Source organism: Apteryx mantelli, chromosome 29, assembly GCF_036417845.1.
Source record: "Apteryx mantelli isolate bAptMan1 chromosome 29, bAptMan1.hap1, whole genome shotgun sequence".
Taxonomy (NCBI): Eukaryota; Metazoa; Chordata; class Aves; order Apterygiformes; family Apterygidae; genus Apteryx; species Apteryx mantelli.
The window spans coordinates 5,703,507-5,729,859 of NC_090006.1; the positions used below are offsets into that span (position 1 = coordinate 5,703,507).

Consider the following 26,353-nt stretch of genomic DNA (forward strand, 5'->3'; position numbering starts at 1 on the left):
CAGGAGGGTAAAATTATCAAAACAAAATATAATTAACTGCAATTCAGCAAACGAACCTAGCTTGTTTAAATCTGACAGTAGCATTCTTACTAGACTAATACCTGGATTCGGAGGGAAGGTTAAAACCTGGAAGAGATACTAGCCATATTGGTCAACTGTCAAGATTGTGAGGACAGACTCTTCATTTTTAGAATTAAGGTTATTTTTTCCTGACTTACTCCTGACAAGTGTGTGTGTGTGTGTGTGTGTTTCCCATGAGGTAAAAGTTTATATTACTTAGTTTCCAGAGTAAGTTTATTCTAAAATGAAAACATTTGATGATTATTACATTTGGTTCTTGGCAGGTTAACTCTTGTCTGTGAATTGAAGGAACTTGACAGATACTTGGGTTTGCACTGTCTTAAGAACTGAGGTGAAAAGTGTTAGAAGAGCTTGGGATGAAAAGTGCAAACATTCATTAATTAGAACTTCACAGGAGGTCAGATGAGTTTATATCTACTTTGCAGGCAGGCAAATGATGGCAAGAATATAAGCTTCCACTTTTCCAATGTGTCCAGTTTTATTAGTTGCCAGATTGAGATACTGGAGTGGCCCACAATGCCAGTACTGGGTCAGGATGCCACAAGTTGCACATGAAGAACTAAAATGCATTTTAAATTAAGTGTTAACTATCTTGCCTGAAATTACAGTAGCAGAAGAACAGGGGAGAAAAACAGGAACCTGATCTTAAGTTACTGTCTAGACACTAAATAATATTTAAGGTCCCTCTTGAATTACAACACTTGTTAGTGTTATCTAATGACTAGTCATGCTCTCTACTGTCAACACCAAACCTCCATCTTAAATGTGTCTGGGAGAACAAGGTTCATATTGTTCAGATTTAGATTTTTAAGGACTAGCAGGGTTAGCTGTCACTTCTATTGTAATCTTCATTTAGCTGGTGAGGTAGGTTGGTATGAGATGTATGTTAAACAACACAGTGATAGAAACAGAGCAGATAGTGAATTCAGAATAGCTCTATCAGATTGCACTATCATTTTGTAATTAAAAAAAAAAATCCCTATCATCTGTGCACTACAGGTACGATCATGAGATACCAGCTGTTTCTGCTGTAAATTGATACAATCCTCTGTGGAATGGGAATTTCATTGTGTCTTAAATAGAGAACAAATTCAGGTTTGAAAATTCTTCAGTGTTTCACATAACTGAACAAATCAGTGATGGAACTGGTGGTCTCTCTGGAAAGGCAACAGAACAAAAAGTCTTTTGGACACACATATGGGCTTTGCTGCCTAGATCCTCAGTGATGCTTCTGGCAGTTGGGACTTCCTAAAAAGCATTGAGGGACTCCTAACAGAGAAAAATAGTCAAGCTAAACCTCCAAACACCATACATGCTTTGATGCTGGCAGAAAGCACAGGTTATTGATGTCTGTGAAAGAAACAACAAAGCTATTGATTCTGGCCCAAGTGAGAATTAGAGTGAAATATTCTCTTGTCTCCTCGCTTAATTTTGTCTTCACGCTTAAGCCAGAAAGGCTGAGCAGAGCCACACTGGAATGGAGACAGCCATCTGCTAGTTTGTTCCTTGAACCAGAACGCCTCAAGCTGTGTCACTGAAGTTACTTACAGGCTACAGGGAATTAGAGCTAGTGAGTGGTTCAGTGCAGCTCGGAACAGTGTCACTTGGTTAACAGTACTGGGATGCGTAAGTCTCAGTACTGTTGGCCAGATGATCATCTTGCTAGCTGTATTCAACCAAGAATCAGCCAGAATCTGTAGGTAACTTATATGAAAGAGCTTAAGAAAGATGAGCTTGTGGTTTAGGTGTTGTATGGAGAATCAGAAAATCTTGGCTCATTCCACTGCTGGCTTTGTTCCCAATTCTCTTGTGACCTTAGGCAAATGGCTTACCCTTCTTACGTTTCTATACCTGGTTTACAATAGGAAGAAAATGATGCCTGTCCATTTACATGTTAATTTTTAGGGACAGTGATTTTCTTCAGCAATGATTTGATACACAGTCTAGCAGAAGACGATTCAACTATCACTTCCAGTGTCTAAGCACCATTGCAATGAAGTTGCACTCACAAAGTGAAAGCTGTTCAGTTAACAGATAATTTCTTTTTCTATATAGTTTCTAAAAGCTTACTTGTGTGAAGGAGTAGATACTTCATGAGAAAGCTAAGCTTCCTTTATCCCTGCTTTTGCAATGGCAAATGATGTGCCAGTGCATACTAACAATAATGTGAGATGGGCAGTATACTGCTGAAGGATTGGAATCTAGACACAGTGGGACAGTCCAGGCTGCATGAAAATGCAGTATTATTTTGGAAAGAGAATAGTCAACAACCCTTTGTTGCAAATATTGTTCCATGAGTGCTTAAATGCAACTATATAACTTGAATTTAGCATGATCTGTTCACCATTCATCAAGATTGACAAACCCAGTCACCTCTAGGACATCATTTAAAACAAAACTAAAAAAGACCAACCTCTCCCCTCAAAAAACCCTTCCCAAGAAGAGGGCAGACTGTTTCTTCAAAAAAAGCAAAACAATATTTCAGTAGGTATGAGAGCAGCGCTCTGTAGATGATAGCACAGAAATAATTTAGGATCCCCTGATCCAGCTGCAAGATTGTAACTAGAGGTCGCTTGACCACTCACAGTAGCCGATGAACCCCCCAGACTCATCACAGAAGAGCTAGCATGGGGTCTAGTGTGTGGCTATTGTCTCTAAAATGCTAATGCTCCACAACCACCTGCTGCCAGCACACATGCTTGAAGAGGTTTTTAAAAGGCAAAAATAAAAATTACATGCTGCAATTCAATTAGATTGTTATGGAGGAGAGAAATATTGGCCAGCTGTGGGTCCTCCAGAGTACCCTGTCTTACTGGGGTCTAGAAATAATAGAACAGCTGTAGCAAAATCGTGAGAAGCACTGATGCCTTTTACATAGCTTGATGCTTTGGCTTTCAAGCTTTCCTTTTGTATAGGGAAAGCATAATGCTCTGATTTGGAAAAAAAAAATTGTAAGAAAAAGATGTGGGCAGGAGAAGCTGCAAATTATGATGAGGATGATGTCTTACCTCTAGAAATTGCCACTACCTGACACTTTTTAAGTAGAGAGGCAACCTTGTCGTGTACTTAGTGTGTTGGGGGTTTTTTTATGTGTGGCTTTTGCATGCTGTAGGTATTTGCTAATGAAAAAGTAAGTGCTATTGAACACAGTGAAAGGTTTAAAATTGCAGTCAGAAAGGGCTGATATTCCAATCATCTGTTGATAGAACCTACTGTCACAGTGGAGGGCTACGGGGCAGGAGCAAGCATTTGGGCTGTTGGGTTCTGTTCCCAATTCTGTGATTGATTCACTTTGAAAAAACTCTATCAAAGAGAAACATATTATCAGTCTACAGTTATTCAGCCAACAGAGTATCCTTGTTGAATGTGATCTGTATTCCACACGTAAATAACATTAAATAAGCCATAACAGAGGGCAGAATCTGCCCTGAAATATTTGTTTTTCCTGATCACTGTTTTTCTTTCTCCTTTCTTGCAAACCTTAACCTTCCTACACTTCACCATACACTGCTGTCATTTTAATATTATGTTTTAATACCACACTGGTTGCAGTTTGAGAAAAGATGAGAATAGCCAAAGTGAGTCTTAATTAAGATGAAGTTGAAAAGATAACAGTAGCCTGTGCTTGTTTAAAAAGTCTGAATAACAAACTTTCCTTCAGCAAGGAAGAAAGTCACTTGTCTGTACATCTGATTGCACGCTGAAAAGATGTCCCACATTGTATGATGACACTTTATTTATGTGTGTCATTTCTTTTATTGCCAGTTGTTCTGGAAGAACTATCAAGCCCTATTAGAAGGATTTATCATAAACATCATTTCCAATCTAGTTAATTACCGTGTAGTGAGGATACTACCCATAAGAATCATCACAAGTTGAGCCTGCTTCAGGAGAACATAGAGTAGCCTAGGGGATCTGATAATGAATGCACTGTCTGCCGTCTTTGGAGTATTGTGTGTTATTGGGGTTTGTTTAAATTTTCACAAAACCACATGTTACATGGCTGGTTCCACAATGAAAACAAAGCATATAAATGAATTCCTTGCTGTGTGCTGAGATTAGATGGTGAGATCACAAATCTAAGGTGGTAACAGTATATAACTCACTATACAGTCCCTAGGCATACCCTTCCTACTTGTGTTAAGGGTTAACAGACTTCTTCTAGAAAACCTTGCAACTCTTTGGCAAGGGGTAGCAGGATTTTAAAAGCCAGGACTATATAAACATTTATTAGCCTACAGCGTAAACAAATTGTTTTTCTTGACTTGTGCCAGTACTAACTCTAAAGATTTGAGTCCCTGAATAAGTTTATTGAAACCCTCACATGTATTCTTCCATAACGTAAAACATAATGGGAGTTGTATAAGTATATGAGTGTTTTTAGCTAGTATCATACAAAACCGAGTTTAGATTGAATAAACTTCTTAAATTGTGAATATACCTCTACATTCTAAATATTAGAAAAAGCTTAATTAATTCTGAAGCTGCAATAATTCTGAAAATACTACACACGTATGGTGAATATAAGAGTGGGAGGATTAAAGTGGGGAAAAACAAAAGAAGTAAAGGAAACTAAGAGGACAGAGAAGGCAAGAACTCACGCTTTTACTCCCCTTGTTTTGTCTTTTCGTTTTTATGATTCTAGTAGAAACATGAATGTTCAATGATAACAAATTTGAACAATATGCAAACTGGAACGCATTTCTGGTGTGCACTTAACTTTGTGTCCAACACCTACACATAGTATTCACATATTGTAATTTACATATACAGAATGAAACTAGCCAGTGCTGCTCAGATTTAAACATATTTTGTAACTGTATAATTTGAAAAATCAGACCTTCATAACTGTATGCACATAACAAAGCATTTATAAGCAAAGTTATAACTAAATATAAAAATGTGACAAATAATGTACCTTTACCTTCCAAAGGGAAAATTTTCTCATCTTGCAAAAGCAGCCCACAGTAATAGAATCCATTTGTGCTGTAAACTGCAGGGTTGATGAGTAGTGTTTAAATTTGATGTTGTTTCTTTTTTAAATTGATTTTTTTTTAACTATGAATTTATTTTGCTTTTTTCCAAGTTTATTTGTATGTGTATGGGTGCAAAGGGGAGGTAAAAACAGCATCTGGGTGTCTGTAGCAATCCAAGACCAAATATTTGTGCCATCCAAGGAGTGAACTACAGTTAGAAATCTAGACTGAAGGCACAGATGTGCTCATTACTAGACAGACTTCACTTCCCAGGTATCATGGTATGTCTAGGAGCCTGTGACACTGTCAGGTTCTCTGTTGCAGATGCTTACGATGAGCCACTGAGGGAGTTCATGTTGAAAGGTAAATGTGAATTTCTGCTGAGAAACTCATTATGTCAGCATTTTTTCCTATCCACTTCTTGGCTTCCCCAGTTAACCCTGCCAGTATTCCAATATGTAATTTTAATGGAGAGGTGATTTGGGGGTGGAATACACACTTTTGTATCACCACACCTGTGTCTCAGGGCCTTTGCACTGCAAAAAGTGAAAAGAATGGCATTTGCAGCTTCTTTTGCTGCTTCTCCTTTAGGTTAGGCTAACAGACGCACAGTTGTTTTGACAGCTGACATGAAAAGGGCTTTGAGTGGCAAGAGGCCTCCTCTTGAGGGACTAGATCCTCCCCATGAAGTTTTCTCGGCTCTCTGGCTTCAGGTACAGGTAAGTTTGTGGATACCAATCTCCCTCTAACAGTATGACAGACATACAGCTAGGAAACGGAAACTTAGACTGGGCTGTACCTTAACCCACTGCCTTTTAATGGTGCACATTCAGAACACTGTAACAGCAAAGTCAGCACGAACATGAGGGTGAGCAGGCCAAAGCATGAGTGGGATTCAAGTCAGCAGAAACACTGAAAGTAACTTGACAGTAGGTACAGTAGAGTGACTGAGATGGGTACCGGTCAGACAAATTAAATGCTTGATCCTGAGCTGCTGCAATGCAGACTATCTCAAATGAGTTCAGAGCTGTTTTGCTTCTGGCCATTAGGTTCAGAAACTTCAGCCTAAAGCTTTGTGGTTTGGGTTTTCTTTATATTGTTCAAGGTTAAATGTGACCACAAGCCACTGACTTACTTATGTGAAATTGTTGCAGGGTCAAAGAAAAGCAGCAGGGACATCATCCAGCTAATTTTTATACCTGCTCCTTCTCTAGGTAGACTTCCAGATTTCACTCTCTGTGGAGTTAGCTTTTCTTTCAGTTGTAGTACTCAGGGCCCCACTCCGCCATGCTTCTGATCTACCTACTTTTGTAGACTATTGTATTGCTATCAAGCCAATATTCAAGTATTAGAACTACTTTGCTTTATTTTGCGTATGGGCAGACATCTTTCAAAAATCAAGACTTTACAGGTAATCACTCCTGCATTCCTGTCATTCAAAAATGTTAGAATAAGATGAAAATTGTGCCTACAGTTATCTACTGCAGCATAGAAAGACACAGAAAAAAGTAAGATTATCTTGAAGTTGTACTTTATTAGTATAAGAAGAAATATCAGGTATTATGGGCTATTATGAAGCTCAGAAAGTATTGTACAGTGTAATGTTCAGGCTGGAATTGTGATTGAGGATTCTAAAAATTTTGTTTTCTGTACAAATACAGACTGCTCTTTGATCTTAGGTAAGGCATTTGTGCCATAATTCCCTGCTTTCCTGCATCATTCAGTAGTTCTTTACAGCAGTATGAAATGAGTGGTAGAAGTCACCAGGTAAGACAGTAGTATTTTACACCAGTAATACACCAGTAGTATTTTAGAGCTATGCTGATTATTGCCTTGAACAATTAGTTAACATTTATGCTAATATAACTGGATGAAAACACAGAATCCCTTATATATAAGGATATTGCTTTGCAAAATCTGTTTGATTTTTCACAACTGTCGAGGCTGGCTGACTGACTTTGGGAGTGTGGGTATGAAAGATCCTGTGAAAAATCAGGTCTCTAATGGCTTATTTTGCAAATAAAAAAAAAGTACCCCAATTTTTTTAAGCCTTAACATATCTGTATGTCTGTGAAAATGGGAAGGAGCATTCACCTTCTGAAGATTTTGTTAAGCTTCACTCCTGAATGCTTGTAAAGCTTTTGATTTTATAAGACATCTCTCATTCATGCTATGTAGCCTTCATGTAGAAAAAAAGAGTATATGCTGTCAAGGCAGTAATTTGTAATTTGTTTCACGGAATTTGGTCATGTAATGCATTCTTGCAGGGAGGAGAGACAGAAAGCAGATTTTTGCATAAAAAGAGCATCACCATACAAATCCTGTTGAAAGAATATTTTCAAAAATATTGATGATCAAACCTTGAAACAACATTCTAAGTTTTATTAATTTTATTAATTTTTTAAAATTCTAAATGCAAGAAATCTGTTTATTACTTTCTACTCTGTTGAAGGCAGAAGAATATTGTGAGATGAAATGCTTACTGCTTCTTTCTAGTATATTATTTTTAGAAAAAAAACATTTTAATTTTTGCTCAGCTGTAGTGATTCTTTGTTTTTCATTTACTGAAAGTCTTACAGGCGCTTGATTTTGATGGATTTGAGGGGATTAGATCTGGTTACTGATCTATTTACCTTGCGACTATGGGAATATTAAATACTTGCATCCTGTAATGCTTCCCTTTCCTGCCTTGCCCAATAAATGGCTCTGAACTGCATCAGATTCTTAATACCATGTCAGTTATTATGCAAAATACTCTTGCTACTTGCAACGTGTGAGAGTTCATCTAATTAGCTGATTTCAGTTCATTTGCCATTAAATAATTCCCAGAATTCCCATGTCTGTCCACTGTGTTCTACAGGGGGAATGATTCTCTAAAAGCCACTAAACGGCTCCTTTCAGAATAGCTTGTCACTGGGCATTCACACACATCCCTGCTATTATTCTTCTCCATCAGCAATTATAGAGAGCGACTGTGGAAAGCTGCCAAGGGCCGTGACAGAGCGTACACCTTTTCAGTGACTGTAGCTTGGGGCAAGGGGAGTTAGTATGCTACAATTTTATTGCCCCCATCTTCCATAGCAGTCTTTTGCTAGGCTGCTACCAGAACTCTCCCACCACTATTTTATTTCTGTGTATATATATGTATATGTATATATGTGTGTGTACATATATATATATATATAAAATTTCTTTTTGTATCTATCTGCAGTGTTTTGTTTCATTCTTGAGACCTGAAAAATTTGAGCTCTTTCTGATGGGAATCATCAGCAATAGCATGACTAAAACTCTGGCTGCACAGCCCTTAGGATAAATACAGCGTTGTTTTCAAAATAACCTATATATTGCTCCTGCTAGTGAAGATGAATTGTCAAATTCTGTACTAGAGGTAACTTTGGAAAATTCCTGCCCCCACCCTCTTGCATTTATGCATTTGTCAGCAGCAGTCACTTGGTGAAAGACGTGTCTGTTGTGAGAGAGAGATAGGATTGAGATGCATCTACCAAGTTAAATAACTAACGTTTGACTCGTTTTCTGGAAATATGCTTTTGTTGCCCCTTCCTGCAGCTGCATCAAAATAGAGATAAGGAAATAGAATGCACCAGCTTTTGCTGAGGTACTGCGGAGAGAGAAATCATACGAATGGAATAACTACTGAAATAAGTATGTAAAAAGTTGGCTTGAGGGTTTCTAATCATTCTGACATTTTTCTTTGTATTGGTAAGAAACTTGGGATGATTTCTTTAATTAGCTGGAAAGAGATGTGATTTGGGAAAACTGCTGGAAGATTTTATTTTTAAGGAAATCAAATGTCATTTGCAAAAGGTAGCAATGGTTGATGTTAAGTGATGTTATTTTGTGCAAAAACAGTGTTTCCTAGCAGTGAATGATTTGTGGAAAACTGTGCGTTTCATTGAACTGATGTCAGAATGAGTATTTCAGGCAAACAATTCAAACAAAACTACTTGCTTATGCGTATGAATAACAATCATCTCAGGTGTCTCTAAATGCGATAGGCTTATTGGCATTGCTTACTTACTGCAGAGCTTGGGTGTAAATGCTTTCCTGCAGGAAGGGCTGCAAGCACTGTATGATCATAAACACTGCTTGGTGCTCCTTTCTCTTCCCTCCCCCTCTTGGGCATGCATACTCACTGTTCAAGGAGAAGAATGGCAGCTATAGTAAATTCTGCATTTGTGCTTTGATTTTTTTTTTTTAACCTGAAAGTCCTACAAACACTTATGAACAGTGAGACTTAGAGAAGAGTTATTGTTATGAAAAAGAAAAAAGCAGAATTGGCCTTTTTTGTTAATATGTTATGTTGAGTCTGTTTTGTTTTGTTTGCTCTGATCTTCATCTCACAGATACTTGTACATGTACTTATTGTTATTCACATGAGTTATGTCACTGAAGTTGTCAAGTCTTTAGGAGAAATGGTCTTTTTTACTGCATTTTTAGAGCACCTAATACTACAGTTATACTGAGAGTACTACTCCTAAGTAATGTTAGGTAGATGCAAAGGTATTTGCAGGACTGGAATATAACTAAGTGCAGTCAAGTGTTGCCTACATGAGCACTACATTCACTTAATTGTAGTATACAAGTTGGCTTGGATAGCTTGGGTAGCTTGTAAATTAGCAGTACAGCTGGACTCAGCATAGGCAGTATGGGAGGGTTTGGTTGTTGCTGTGCTGCTGTTACAAAACTCTTAAGGGCAATGTTTCCATTAGCTTGTGACATGGCAATGAAAAATGTATCCTGATTTTTAAGCAGGGACAAGGACAAGGTTTTCCCCTCATTTGTATCTTGAAACACCATTCTCTACAATTTTAAGAGTGAACTATGCATCCAGTAATTAACAAGCCACAAAAATTGGGTCTTAGAACTCTAAGGAAAGACTACAGTGCAAAAAGCTAGGGCAAGATGGTTCAAATTCCAGCATTTATGTCTAACAAACAAACTAGTCCGATACACTTTGTCACTTACTCTGCATGGGTGTTTGTTTATGTTACAAAAGGTAAGGAAAAACAGTTTATGGGGGACAGAGTTAAATTCAGGTTTGAATGAGGAAGGAGGCAGAAAGAATTCATGTCAGAGACTTCATATTTATAATTTAAAAAGCAGTTAATCTAACCAAACACAGATGATTACATTCAGATTAGATGAATCCTTAGAATTCCTCAGTTGTGTTGACTGGATCTCCATTGACTATAATGGAGCTCACGTATTTAGGCAAAAAGATTCTATCCCTAACATCTGCTGTAAATTACCTATCGTCTTGTTCATCTGGCAGAATGTGAATGTGGTTTCAAACCAGGAAGATCACACTCAATCTGAGGAAATTTATGAGAGACTGTTTTTAAACTATGCTTTACTACCATAAAAATATTGTTGATGAAATTCTTTGCAGGCAGAAGTAGGTGGTAGTATAACCAGCTGGTCCTTAAAGTAACACTTACTTTCATAGAGTAATTCTAGTGTTGCATTTGGTTTAAACAAATTGAAATGTATTTTGAAGATCAAAAGCCTAAACTGACCAGCCAAGGATTTGAGTAGATGTAGCCTAATAGGTCTGCTTCACCTCCAGCCACTGATTCCATATGGAAATTAGCACAGAAGTTGGGTTGCTTATTTTTTCTTTAACAGATGAATGAAACAGAGCTTTTTTTTGACAAAAATACTTTAAATGTTTGTGTAATGCAGGTATTGTAAGTACATTTTCACTCCCTATTAAAGAAAAATCCTGAAAGATTTTTATCATCTTCTTCTTTTCACACAAAGCCTACAGCCAGATGGCACAGATGTTCTTCTAGGTCCAGAAGTAAGTTGTGGTCCCTTGGATGTGTCTGTCAGCACTCCATTTGCCTTGACTATACCACACTGCGCAGAATTAAATTCAGAGCACTGGAATATTCACTTGAAAAAAAGGACACAACAAGGAAAATGGGAGGTAAGTTTAGACTTCTGCTCCCGTTCAGAATGCTGTACTAACCGATGGAAGCATGATCACCCTTATTCAGTCAGGAGCTGGTCAAAGATGACATAAGGGCTAGAACCAGGATTTTTAAAGTGCTCTTTTTCCTTAAAAAAAAAAAGGACTGTGCATTTTGTCAAGAAGCAATTAAACTATCTTCAAGTGCTATACTAAAATGTGCAAAAAAGGGACTTTTTATGATCTGGCCCCTGTTACATGAGAAGGTACTCATTTTATCAGATAGCACTTAATAATGCAGCCAGGATCCATTTATTTTTGAAAACATCAAGTTTTTATAGGTCTTAGCTCCTGAAGAAACTCAGGACAGAGTATTATATCTAAGCAAGATTTTATCACAATATAAATTAATTTATGGAATTGGTAAAAATATACGCTTCAAATTTAACTTTTTTTTTTAACCTAGAAAGGTCCTGCTGATTTAAAAATCTTGTCTCTTCACCCATCATTTCAATGAGCATTCAGTGATTGTCCTGTGCTAGTCACCTTTGAAGTTAGTGTATATTACCTAAAATATTTCCCTTAGTTCAAAATACATTTTCTTATCCTGATTTACTGGGGAAATGAAGCTTTGTGCATTCATGACGTACATTTGAGTATTTGTGTCTGTCCATCTTGCCCTCTTCCATGTTTTTTAAGCCCACTGGCTATTTTCAACCAAAATCGGCATGCAGGCAGCAGCCTCAAACATGTTAAACTTCTTGCCTCTTTTGGGGAGAGATCCTACTAATAACACTCCTGAAGAGAAGGCTAGCACCTAAACAGAGCCTTTATTCAACAGAGAGGTTTTGAATTTCCCAACATTAAAAAATGTGTTCATTGTACACATTTTTAAAACCATAGAGTCCACACCCAAATCCACAGCCAGTCAAGCTTTATTCCACTGCTGCTGATGGAACTATTTGGTTCCTTGCATTGTGAGGAAACAAACAGTAGTTAAAACATTCCTGGTTATCATAACTCACTCTGTCCTTTTCCTCCTCTAAGCCGCTATGTTGTTCGTTGCCCTCCTTTAATCCATTTCAAATTCAGTTTAGTTCTCCTACCTTAGATGCACTCAATAGTCAGCTCCATCAGTGTTGGTTACAGACACCCTGGGACTAATGAGGAGGAGTGTAACATCAGACTGCAGACTGCTCAAATACTTCATCTAATGATGTTATAATGCAGAACTGGGCATGAAAGACAAAACAGTGGGGTAGGTGTTTTTTTGATGAGGGTAAACATAATTGTAATGGTTGTTGTGAAAGCATGTCAAATACCTACTATTGCTCAAGGTTTGTTTATTGACTTTAATCTTCAAGGTAATTTCTTAACTTGACATTGGGAAAAAATCAGCTAGAAAGCCAAGAACACTTGAAAAAATGCTAAATTTTTTTTATGCCTCATTATTATATGCTGTACACATTGAATTCTGCACAATATATTGTCATAAGCCCTATTTATGTCTCGGGGCTAAATAGTGACTATTTACTCATATAGGTAGTCTCCCTTCCCTGAGGTCAGCACAAGTAAAGAATGTGCAGACTGGCACTCAGATGTAGTTTATACTCCACTTGAATAAAAAATAAATAAAAATAGTGTTGTGACTCCTATTCTCAAAGCCTACTGATATTTTTTTAACCTGAGTTTCATTTTGCAGGAAGTGATGTCTGTGGAAGAGGAAACTACTTCTTGCTACTGCCTGTTGGATCCTTATGCCTGTCACATTCTCTTAAACAGCTTTGGAACTTATGCTCTTATTGGAGAGCCCATCTCTGACTGTGCCGTTCGACAGCTGAAAGTAGCGGTTTTTGGATGCATGTCTTGCAATTCTCTGGATTACAATCTGAGAGTATATTGTATGGATAACACACCTTGTGCATTTCAGGTAAATGGTTTCACTTTATTTGTTTTTAGTTATTTTTCCACAGAATACTGAGGTTCCTTTTTCCTGGGGATAGTCCCTGGGTTAAGGCAAGAGTCCGGAACTCAAAAGAATGAGAATACTGTAATTCATTCTGTCACTGCTGCATGACTTTATGCAAATCCTTTAATTTCTCTGCACTGTTTTTTCTCCTGTGGATTTACAATGCAAGAGGTTTAGAACAGCCAAACTGTCTACTCATTTTTTGCCAGCCAGATGCAAACCCACTCTGCCCACATTCTAGATTGACCAGAAATCACATAGCCGTGGTTAATACAGCATACAACTACAGAAGAGATGCAAAAAAATGTTAGGTTGGGCTCAGTGCCTTGGCTGCATGAGCGCAGGCAGAGCTTGCCTGCATCTGCAGCTGAGTGCTACTCCAACAGAAGCAGAAAATGTAAGTCATTATCATTTGATGTATATATTTATCACGGTCATTACCCATACACTGTCATTAGTCAGTTCAGGATTTCCTCTCCTTTGTATAATCTGAGAAAGAAGAAAGATTCTCTCTCAATCTCTTTCTACAAGAATTAAATTATAATTGCGCATTTCTTTCCCCTTTAACAAAACAAAACAACCCTCAAGTGGCAATTAATCAAAATTAGCATGACTTTTCTACATGATATATCAAGACAAAACAACAAAATTCACTGGCTTTTGCAGCCTTGGTAAACCAGAAGCTTTAATGAAATACTTTTCTTTTGGGAACTGAGATGAAGACAGTTGTGACAGATGAATTTTTGCTTCCTTTTCCTATCTTGCAGAATAGAAACATGAATCTTAATGAAGCACACACTAATATCCATGTGCTTCTAATAAAAGCAAAGCCACTGAAAGGGTTGTTAAAGACTTAAAATAGCTTTGCAATTACCCTTTGTAACACTTGCACAATTTGTGGCTATTAGTACTTTTCTGGGCCCCAAATTCCATCTTCAGATATTTGTGTATGTATATGCCACAAACACATACAAGTAGCTTTGAGTCATACATTCAGTTAATATAAACCTTTATTGCCTGTTGCCTTTAGTGAAATTGTGTGACTCTGCATTGGTTATGAATACATCCTCTGTGTATTCATGCAGTATTGCGCAGCAGGTTTATACAAGTTGTACAGAAGTCCTAGGAACATTTAAATATAGAGGGAAAAAACCTCCCGAAAACTCTATTCTGCAATGCAGCTATGAAAGAGGTTCACAACAGGGAAATGAGATTCATCTTATTCAGAGCAACCATTTATTTTTTTCATACTACTTCATACAGCATGGTGCAATCTCTTTCAATGATTCATTCATACTGAATTTTACCTTCAGTATATTAAAAAAAAAAAAAAAACCCAACAACATAAAAACCCTCACCCAGTGCAGCCTGATTTAATTGTAGAGTCTTGTTTTGCAAATTATTGTGACATTCAGCAAAACAATGAAGGAGGCTGGATTATTTTTTCTTAATGAGAATTAAAATAAGTAAGATTTCCAAGTTACTTGTTTTTTTTTCTGTAGAAAATTGTTAAAAGAATAATTACCAGTGCTCCCCACTTGCAGAAATTAGAATGGAATCTTTGTACATAATGAGACAACTGTATATTGATGAAATTCTCCTTTCTTCATAAATATGTTGCATCAGTTCAATGCTAGTGTAAATATTTATATTGAGTAGTGACCATGGAAAATACAGACCTTTGGAAACAGTATCAAGAGTTGGGCCTACCAGGTTTTGTTTTGACGCCATCATTCCTTTACAGTGCAGTCCTGTATGAGATGTGAAGCTCCTCAATGCCTCACTTTGTCCATATGTGAAAACAGATATTACTTTCCTAACAGCTGCTTTTGCCCTTTAGGCAATTCCAAGTGTACACGAAACTCATGGCTCTCAAAAGATAGGAAAACTATGCAACAACCAAGCCTTTTATATTTTATATTTTGCCATAATCCTTTTGATGCTTGTGGAACTAAAGACTATATGCATGATTAAAGGTGGAGCAGTATTTTATACATCTACAGTACATTTATAAAAATATCCAATGCCTTCAGGGAATTTTAAAAATAATTACAAAATCCAGATACTTCCTTTGCAGTTGAAATTCAAAAGCTGAAGTGTCGATTCTTATTCTTTTTTAAGACAAAGCTTCCCTGTTCTTTCATATAAACCCAACCATCAGGACTTGAAACAAACTGAACACCTATAAATAGCTTTATAGTAAACATCCATGATTATAGTTTCAGGAAGCTTGAGCATTTATTATTTTTTCAGAAAATCACAACAGTTCTGGTAGCTCTTCTAGGAATAATTTTGGGCTACTGATGAGCACTGAACCCCTTTGATAAACACAGATTTTATATAATTTATGTGGACAAAAAAGGTAATTTTGAAAGACTTCAAAGACTTCTGCTAGCTAATTTTAAAATGCTTCTGCAAGCTTTTCTTCTTTGCTCATCTTTATAATGTAACCATGAGAAACATTGCTTAAGTACAGGCAGGTTGTGTGTTTTTTTTTTTTTTTTTTACTACGACATCTTAAACTCACACACTCTTAGAAAAATTTATGTTGGAACTGATACCTGATCTGTAGTCCAAACTCCTGCTCAAAGCAGGGCTGACTTCCAAGCTAGCCCTTGCAAGATTGCTCAGCATCTTGTCCAGTAATTCTGAAAATCTCCAAGAGTGGAGAAATGAAAGCTTTTTGTGTGATGTGTACACTTAGTGTGTTTGTTTCAGTGCTCTTTAAAGTTCTGAGCATACCTTCTCACCAAACTGTTGTCTGTTTAATCTGAAGAACTAAGTGGACTATTCACCAATTATGTCTTATGTTGTTTATATTCCTTTTAGTCTGTTAACTAAATATCTTACAGTACTTTGTACGTCAAGTGTATTATGACTAGTAGAAACAGCCTGTAGGAGTTACTCAAAAGCCTAATTAACATACCAAGAACAGTAGTAGTATTCTTGGAAAGATAAGGGACTAACCTGAAGTGATGTCACAGCTTAACCACAGTTTTTATTTTCCTCTTTGAAAGGAAATAGCTTTACCTGGAAATGGGCTGACACAGTCTTGCTTCCCTCTCCATGCTGGTGTTAGTGATAGGTCTGCATAGTGAACTGCTGGTAAACTTCACCTTTCTAATAGTGATCCTGTGAGATGCAATAAAATAGTAACAATCACACATGAGTAATTTTCAGTTAAAAGAAAACTGGCTGGCTTTGACTTGAAAATCCAATGTGAAGACAGCCACTATTGTATTGCAAAACCCTTACGAAAGTTTCCTTCTGAAGCATTACATGCCTGCTCTGAAATTCTTATTGATACTGAGGTAGGCAAAAACAAATGTGTCCTAAGTACCATCATCAGAGCAGGGAGACAAAGAGAGCTGACAAAGCCTATACCATGCTTTTAACTCCAGTGCTAAACTATAAATGCCAGTGCCCATCACCTGTCCCATATGAGAAGTACCCCACCGTTGCCTCCTGGTCTGCTGCAGAATAACCTGGTAACTTTCATTAAATTTGGTGGTTTTTTCTATCAATTAAAAAATGTTTTTCTCATCTGCCATTGCAGGAAGTGGTTTCAGATGAAAAGCTCCAAGGAGGACAATTACTGGAGGAACCAAAACTTCTGCATTTCAAAGGGAATACCTTCAGTCTTCAGATATCTGTCCTTGATATCCCTCCTTTCCTCTGGAGAATTAAACCATTTACTGCATGTCAGGTACTTGGTAGTTTCGTTTACATTTTAATTCAGAAGCAGTGAGAATTTTCACTTATTCACTTATTAACTCATAAGCTTATTTAAGCTTATCCTAGTGAAAGGACAGACAAATAAGTCCTTTTTATTTTTGAAAGGTGTGGTTTTAATCTCTAAGTATGCAACAAAAATGCGTTGTCTTATAATTTTGGCAAATACAGAATGAAACATTTCATTATATAGCAGAATGCTTTAATTTTTTCATCTTACAAAAAAGCAAGCATGTATTTTTCCTCATTGTAATTACCTCTAACAGAGGGCCTATATTCTTGTTAAAATTTATCTCATTTACTCTCATTAAGATGTTTTTGATATCCTTGTCATTCTGATTTTGATATACTATGAATATATAGTTGAAAATGCAAGGATGTATGTAAGCATGTACATGTCATGAGTTCAAACTATGGCCTGTATATACTTAGAATTAGAACTGATTAAGAAGAAATTATTTTTCCTGTAGTGCATTAATTAAAGAGGCTTTTGAGCATAGGAAAGTATAAATCAAAAAAAAGGAAGACTTTCTAAGTGTATTGGTTACTGGAAATTATAAGCAGTGTACTGGCAGATAAAGAGGGCTGGTCTTTTAAAATATAGACTTAATTAGGCTATAATCTCCCTTTTTGCAGAAGCATGTTGATAGTGAAGACAGTTGTGTGTCATGGAATATGGCAAAAAACCTGTTTTAAATGTATAGCTGTATTTTCCAAAATATTAGTATAATGGGTCTTGAAAGTTATAAACGGTAATCTAAATATGAGAATATGAGGTAATTTATGCCACAATTTAAGGAATGAAAGAAAGAAACAGCATCGCTCTCAACCTTATATAAAGAACAACTTGCTTTTAAGTGTTTTGTTTTCTTCTGTTCACTTATTTTATAGCTTAAAAGATAAACCAATCAGTATTAGGATGCCCCACTACTATGTTAAACACAGTTAAAGCTGGCAGATTCCTGAGCAGTAATAAAAATCATGCAGGTTTTCTCTTAATACAATAAATTAGGTGTTGCCTTACCCCAAGTTATAAAAAAAAGCTCTGTGCTTTGGTTAATTAATTCTCTCTTGATTGTCTAATCCTAGAGAATAAAACTGTATGATAAACTCAAATTCAACCTCAAAGCACCATTAGAAAGATTTTGTTTTCCGGTAACTGTTTTCTAATAAACATTCAATAGATGTGAAGTAAATGCCTTTAGCAGTATCTTGTGTAGATCTCTTCTGACTGCTTTAAAAGGCAGACAGAACACCTTCCACTGGCCCATCGTAAACAATGTTTATTGGTTAAATAGCCAATATTCAGGAGAAAAATAATCTCAAAAGTTTAATTGAATTTCCCTCACCATGATGACTGCTTCAGAAGCAACACATTACATTGCTGAAAAATTCTCTAGACTTTTCCAGCAGCAAAGAAACTCTTTTAAATAACTAGAGTAATAGAATATGCAGCTGTTCAGAGAAGTAAACGCTTTCACTCCTTTATATTGGATCCACAGTAGAAATGCCTGTAGTTCATGTTGTTTGAAAAGACTTGCAAAAAAAGGGTTGCAATTATATAAGAAGGAATAGAACCTAAGAACCTAAATAACACTGTGTTAAATTAGAAAAACAGCCTGCAGAAAACAATACTTACTGTGCTGCCTGCAAATCATCTTACTGATAACCTAAGTAAGAGTTTCTGCTATTCTAGCCTCCTTGTTTCTTTGTAGGTAAGAATTTGGGGAGGATTATTTCTGCCTGCTTATTTCTGCAAAGTTGTTATTTCTCTGGGGCATTATCTCCTTTGCTGGATGCGAGTCCCTGGTGCATGCAAAGTGCTGAGAGTGACTCAGAGGCCCCAAAATATTTTGTGCCTGGTTCAGCACTTTTCCTGATGCTATGTACGCATCTATGAATAAATATATTGTTTATGGCATATTAAACTCAGGTATTTTTGTTCTCTGTTGGCAAGTAATAGTCTAGAGTTTCCAGTCAAAATTGAACTGCAGGGTGCTGTTAAAACAAGTCCTGATAGCCATGCAAATTTCTCTGTATTAATCTTTACGTGTTGTAAGGACCTCGCTTTGCTGAAGCTAATGCAAGTGGCACAGTCCAAAGTAGCTATTAAATTTATTGCCACAAGATAAAAACAGAAAATAAAAAGTCTGATGAGGGAGCCATAACCCACAGAAGAATGCTTAAGTAATGGGGAGCGCTGTGTCTGCCTTAAGAAAAGCACAGAATGGAACCTGCTGAAGATACTGCTCATAGCGGGCAGATTACCCATGCTCTCTGCAGCTGCTCAGGGCTAAAATGAAGCACATGCAAAATTTCTCTCTCTGCTGACAGAATGGTCTGACAGGATGCTAATACTGAAAACAAATATGTATTTGCCTTTTATAATTGATTATAATTTGAATGACTTAACTGAAAACTATAATAATTATTTTAATAGGAACTGCAGCACAACTTCTGCTGGCTTTGTATTTCCCCCTCGGTCTGTCTGCACCTACAAAATGATTTACGTTCTCTCTGTTAGGAACTTAATTATAATGGGAGAATCAAACTGAAAGCATTTCTGGAATACTTTAAACACTCATTGTCCACCATACTTTGTCCCCCCCTATATTACATTTCATGTAATTCTTTTCAGCTGAATGATTCTTCCACCTTGAATGAAAGCAAAGATGATTACTCTGGAAAAATCTAATTATAGTTGCTCTACTTCTAATACTTTCCCATGTTTTATCACTGTTGGTAGCTTGTACTGCTACCAACTGAGGATTTAAACACAGAGCTTATAATTATTACTTACTGCATCATTATGGATTGTATGAGACACTCTTGAGAAGATGCAAAGTTAGCTAGATTTCAGCCATGAGTAAAACAATTCTCCTTATTTTAGTCTTTATTGCCTTTTACAGCATAGACTAGAGTGAGGCTGCTCTGAAGATTTCTAAGCCTATATTCTCAGATTGCCACTGTGTACCTAATTTCTTCAGGAACATAGGTTGTGATCTTGTGGCAAATTTGCTACCTCCTACATTGCAAAAAAACCCCACAAAACAAAACAAAATAAACAACCCCACACACACACCCAAAAAAAACCCACACAAGAAAAAGACCCAGAAATTGCTTAGAGGAAGGCAAGAATGAAGAAGAGCATGTTTTCTGTGGGGTAAAGACTGAAGGTCTCACTAGACTTCCATATGTAAATTGCTTATAAGAGTTAAATGCATGATTTACTGATATTTAAACAGCTAATTAGGACAAGCGATTAGTTGGTAGGTCACTTAGTTATAACTGCCTATACACAACACAGTATTATATGCATGTGTATGTGTCATTTATTAATCTTTTATAAGGCTATGAAAAATGCAAGTAAAATATATGCCCAGATTAAATTTGATTATAGTGATTTCTGTGTTTTCTTTGAAGGATCAGCTTCACATGCCATTCAAATCACTTCTCTTAAATACACTCAGCTAAAATTTACAAATTGTGTGGGGAAAAAGGAACAGAGTAATCTGAAAATTTATACAATTGCTTCCAAAAAAACTAATGTAAAAATCTTCATTTTAAACTAGTCCTCTCATTTTAGGATAATTGCTCATTGATGCTGTTTAATGCTGTCCTACAGTCACATGGACGAATGCTGAGATACAAAAGAATGAAATATTAGTATCAGCCCTTTTTCCCCTTTGCTTTATTCTCCAGGTTGCCAATTTTACCATATTTTCCAATATTTTGAAATTAATGGAGAGTGTCTTTGGTTTAATTACTTTCAGTATTTACATGCCTTCAAGGCTACAATGCAGAACATCATAGTGGGGTTATATCTTTTGTTAGCTTGGAAATGTAATAAATACACTGTTTGAAAGCGTAAAGAGAAGAGACCAGTAATAAAACTTTGGTATTTAGAAAATAATCCTAAAACAGAAGTTAGCTGCCCCCTGTGTAATTCTCTTGGCTATTTCCATACATTTTTAGGAACTCCGAGCGACCAGAGATGCCAGAAATCTCTGATGATTAACTGCTTGCTGCAGTTCTCTATACAGCATTTGATGAGGGTATTCAGCCCATGAACTGTCCATGGCTGAAGTAGAGAACTCGCTGAAAGCAGTCACAGAATACAGTAGGATGAAACTAAGAAGTAAAACCTGACCAGTGAAGTGTCGTGGGCTGCACAGAACTCTAACCAGGGAGGTGGCTGTTTTTAAAACTGGATGGAGCAAAACATTAGAAAATATGCTATCACGTTCTATTTGATGGACGGTTGTTCTTTTCTTTGGTTCTGTAATACAAGGTGATGGCAAAGAGACACAGATAAGAATAAGAATTCTGATCTCTGCTTAGGCAAAGGAATAAGTGAAGTACATTTTTCTGAAGTTTCATTTTAGATGAGCCTCCTGCATCATTTGTCACTTTATGAAATTTAAGCTTGCAGTAATTTTAACAGCCTGGTGTTATCAATTGAACTGCCATTAATTAGTTTTGTGCTACTTTGTATTTGCAGGGATGTTAGTACAAAAGCAATTGCAGACAAAAATCATGGATTTTTTTGCAACAGCTTCCCTTTCTTTGACACAGCTTCTTTTTCTCTTTCTCTCTCCTGCTTCCCCATTCTTGTGGGATACATTTCGTTCACAGGAAGTCCCGTTCTCTCGTGTGTGGTGCAGTAACCAGCAGCCACTGCACTGTGCCTTTTCACTGGAGCGCTATACTCCGGCAACTACGCAGCTGTCCTGCAAGATCTGCGTCCGACAAGTCAAAGGTCATGAGCAAATTCTACAGATCCAGACATCCATTCTGGAGGTAGGGTTTGCTCTCTGTTTTGTATTGTCAAGCTGTAGTACAAGAGACATGACCCCCCTCCCCATTTTTGTCCTCTGCCTCTGTTAGTTTCTTATGCCTTGTTCAAATCTGTAGCAAGTATACAAGGCCTTACAGATTCAATTTCCAGCAGAAATCAAAGTATGTATTTACAGAGATTCCACAACATAAAAAAACAACTTATAGTTGAGTCAGTGGTAATAGTTTTCTTGCAAAAAGCTTTTGAATAGTTTGCGGAGAGCTGAGGGTTGAGAATAGATTGAGTGCCTGTACGCTATTTGGGCACCAGCTATTCACTTATTAGAGTATTTCTGAATATACAGAATGGCTTCCAAGACTGTAGCTTTACTCACACAGAAATAAATAACTGTTGTAGTCAAGCAAGCTGGTGATGTGTGCCACAGCAATGAAAACTTCAGCTACCTTTTTTAGATTATTGGGCATCTTCCTTTATTAAGGTTTCAAAAGTATCCAGATACTTCTGGATTAAAGATATATACCCATTTGCAAAGATCCATAACTAAATGCACTGTGCAGAGAACAGGGGAACTAAATAAGAAAACCACAGTCATTCAGTATAAAAGCATGCTCAGAATATGGCCAAGTTTTTTTTCAGTTCTTCACTGTAATTTCTTTAAAAGCTTCTGTCATTCTCTGTATCTGAATACAATATTGCTGCTATTTGTTTATTTTTATTAAGGGACCTATCTGTCCACAAGCCCCCAGAGCATGTTATGATTCTGTCTTCAAACATTCCCTAATATGGAAGACTTTCTCATCCCTATCTCAAAAAGTGATGGAAGGGTGAGGATAATTTGACTGTAAAATAAATAAATATATAACTTGAACTATTCATTACTTTACAATTCCCTGAACTAACCAGATAGCAGTAGCTTATCTCTCATGTGCAGGGTATGAAAATCTACTATTGTTCTGCATATTTAATTTAAACAGTCAGACAGTGTGATCTATCTACAACATTGCTATTACTTTGCATGGATGACTTTTGGGATGTGTCATAAATGTTCTATGAAAAGACTATAGCATCATTGTTATTTAATATTTATGCTGCTTTGCACTGAAACGAATAATACATGGGAATGGGACTCTCTAACACAAGACTAGTACAATTTCATAGAAAAAGAATGGACCAGAGCTACAAAATAGAGTTGGATTCCAAAGGGATTTTTAGTGTGGCAGAACAGAGGTGTTTACAGAATTTAGGTGCTTTTTAAAGAAATGAATGGGAGGTTTAAGTGTCTATATTTTAGGCTAAAGCAATTAAAGATTTATGCACCCATGTCCTTTCATGGCTTTAACCTACCAATCACTGCTCTATTGGACTTCATCTGTAACCTCCCAAAAAATGAAAATAGGAAACTTGTGGAAGGAAAAGGACACTATTTTAAAGTGTTTTTATACATAGATGCTCCTGATCTTCTAAGAGTTCAAAATCTAAAAAACTTCTTAGCTCTTTCTTTTCTGTTACCAGTTCTACAAACTATAGCTAGAATCTCAGACTCAGGTTTGATTCTTTCATCCTCCAAAAGTAGACTCGATACACCAATAGACATATGTAGACAGCCTTGCTGCAGGTAGGTAGGTTGTTGTGTGGACTCTTTGCAAGGCAACTGCATACAAGAAGGCAGAAAGAATACAGAACCCTGTGCGTTCACAGCTGTTTTCATTCTCAAGAGGCTGTACAAAAATCTCCTTGTCTCAGTTCCCCTCCTCTAAAATGGATTGGTATCTGTTCCTTACCTCACAGGAGTGTGTCACAAGATTCTGATGTCACTGTTACCATGCTGAAGAGAGACACCTACATACCCAAGATGGACAGAAAGCCTGATGCCCTACTAACTGCCTTTTTTTTTTCCCTGCATAGAATGAAAGGGAAACCATCACTTTCTTTGCACATGATGACAGCAACTTCCCTGCACAGATGGGCCCAAAAGCCTTCAAAATCCCCTACTCTATCAGACAAAGAATATGTGCAACATTTGACACACCTAGTGCCAAAGGCAAAGACTGGCAGATGTTAGCACAAAAAAACAGCATCAACAGGTAATGGAAGGCAATTTTGAAAGGTGAACATTTACATATGCAATGGGAATAATTTGCTGCTATTACAGTATTTTTTTGTTTGCTGGTATTAAAGATGTGTGAATAGTAATTACCGTACTTACTCTCAAGGGTAAACTACAGTTCATACACTCTTTTATACATGACTAACTACAGAAAATAGGAATGGCTTTCTCCTCTGAATAAACCTGTGTGTCCAATCCTACCTGACGTTAACGTCTAAATTCAGTTTCTTTATTATAGCCTGGACCTTTTCCTTGTACATCCACAAGAGTGGGGTCTTGGTAAAGTATGTGGCTATAGAAAGATTTTGGTACTAAACTGTATTAGGAAAACAGTGAATTAAAGGACTTCTAAGGTTGCATGTTCTCTCAGAAAAATCATATGGCTTGTTTTCATGGCTTTTATCCTCATGTTTTCTATTTCAAAAAGAATTACACATTTCTTAATTTTTTTTTTAAAGGAAAAGGCATATTTAAAGTCTTGCTCTACTATCAACAGTAATATTACCATTATTAAAAATGAAAGACACTGTAAAAACTAATTTGCTCATTTTGCTTTTTCCACTATGCTAAATTAATTTGGCAAAGGCAGTTTACTCACAGAAATACTTTCTGATTCTCATGAACTCCACCAGCATGTTTCCAGTGGGGTAGAGGGATACTTAAATCAAGCAAACATGCTTGACCTACTGCTTTTCATGGGAATCTCGATAAGCCAAATCTGAACCAAAAAAGAGAGTAATTTATAGTCTGGCAGCAGAGAGAAAGTCATAAAATTTTGGTTCAGTGACAGGCTTTTACTGCCTGTTGTTAGGCACTTAAATCTCTCTTTGCTTCCATTCCTCGTGTGTAAAGTAAGCCTGAGAAAAATTTCTACTCTCAGAGGAAACTGAGAGGCAGTGTACTAAGAAGATTACTTTGACTAAGACCAAGTTTTTGTGACATCCCTTTAACTTTTGTTTCTGTGCAAAGACCTGGTAGGGTCTTTGCAGTATCTATTAATTATAAAACCAGAATTCATAGGTATAAACAGAAAGTTGTTGAACAGTTTAAATGACCCTAAACGTAGCTGTAAAACCACACAGTAGAAGACTTTACAGATTTCCATGTAGCTCATGTAGAGCATAATCCATTAGTGTCATCATGATAGTATTTTCCCCACCCTTGCTTCCCACCTACCACATCTAGCTTACACTTACGTTTTCTAGACATGCTTTCATCTTCCCATGACACAGTAAGGCTCAGTTCTGCGTGAACTGCCCCTTCTTTGAAAATGCCTCTGTTTTCAAACTTTTGCACTGGGATTTTACTTACAGTATGGTTAGGTTTTTAGGTTTGAGATTTTTAAGCCTGTTACAAATCTCCCTTGATTTTTCATGGTAAGTTAACTACCAGCATTTAGGTAGTGTTTCTGTTTAGATGAGGGAAGACTTGAGTTAAGACAGGGCACGATACTTTACTGTCTGGAATTCACTAGAGAACAAGTAAGGGGCAATGCATTAGTGACCACGCTGTCATTTTTATGTACCTCCTCTGAGGAGACAGCATGACAATTATGAGCTAAGCCTATTCAGAGCAGTCAAAAAAATACATAGCTGACATTTATCTGTTTTACTCATTTAAACACATGATGTGCTTGACAACTTGTTCCTCTGTCTATGAATGGTAATGGGGTCATGATTTTGGGAGTATCAAATCAGGATTTGGCATCTCAGGATTAACTAAGTAAATGCTGTATATAATATTTATGCTTATGTACATGAAGGCAATAGATTTATTTGGATTATTATGTCCAACTACAGAAGGTGATTTAAGGTAATGTGTGTTTAAGAAAAACATTCTGATTCACCAAATTCTTTGCAAATATTATTCCTCCAAGATTCTAAAAGCCACAGGCATCTACATTTTAATAAAACCTAAATTTACAAATGAAAAGATGCATCATATCTTCAATATAATCACAAACATCAATTAAAATTATATAATTTCTCTTCCTGACAAATACACGATAAGTTTACTGATAATGCTTTCTAGAACTGACTGATCATCTGAATTGTATAGAATGGTGGTGCTGGCCAGCATTTATGTACCTCAGAACATACGAATCCTTGTTCATCCTACCTCTGCTAAATTGAGCATGTGACATTTGAAGAACAGATTCAGCAGTGTGTCTCCTTTAGATGGCTGCCTCCACTTACCTAATTTAGGTCTTGCTGTAGGGCTTTTTTTCCTTTTTAAACACATCTGTAGTGTCAGGTTCACATTCATGGTAGTCACAGTGTACATTTTTCTAATCCTTTTATGTCATCTTTTCTCTCCTCCTTTTAGGAATCTCTCTTATTTTGCTACACAGAGCAGTCCATCTGCTGTCATTTTGGACCTCTGGGAAGCCCGACATCAGCATGATAGTGACCTTGACTCCCTAGCGTGTGCTCTGGAAGAAATAGGAAGGACGCACTCCAAAATCTCAGACGTAACAGAAACTGAGATTGAGGAGCCTGACTTCAACTACAGTAGACAAAATGGACTTTAGTCATCTCTTCTCCATTCAAGAACCGATGGCCAGCTTTGACTTTTACACTAGAGAATCTCTTTGGCAGGGAGGAAATAAGGGTTTGTGCACATTTTGTATAAGGAAACAGACATTAATTTCCACAATGCAGTTTTCATTTGGAGGAGCAGAAGAAGTCCCATTACAAATCATCTCAGTAATAAGGAAAATTTAAGCTTCTCCCTGTTCCACAGCGCTCTCTCATTTTAA

General features: G+C 36.8%; 1 protein-coding gene across 1 annotated transcript in view; it reads left to right on the plus strand.

The window, feature by feature from the left end:
- The window catches only part of UNC5D (unc-5 netrin receptor D), a 102,743-nt gene extending 76,618 nt beyond the window's left edge, over nt 1-26,125 (plus strand). Inside the window, exons 12-17 of the mRNA XM_067312273.1 lie at nt 10,839-11,007; nt 12,692-12,919; nt 16,515-16,664; nt 21,326-21,490; nt 23,394-23,572; nt 25,921-26,125. Coding sequence (XP_067168374.1) covers nt 10,839-11,007; nt 12,692-12,919; nt 16,515-16,664; nt 21,326-21,490; nt 23,394-23,572; nt 25,921-26,125 — 1,096 coding nt within the window. The remainder of the gene's footprint in view (nt 1-10,838; nt 11,008-12,691; nt 12,920-16,514; nt 16,665-21,325; nt 21,491-23,393; nt 23,573-25,920) is intronic.
- Nucleotides 26,126-26,353: the final 228 nt, after the last annotated feature.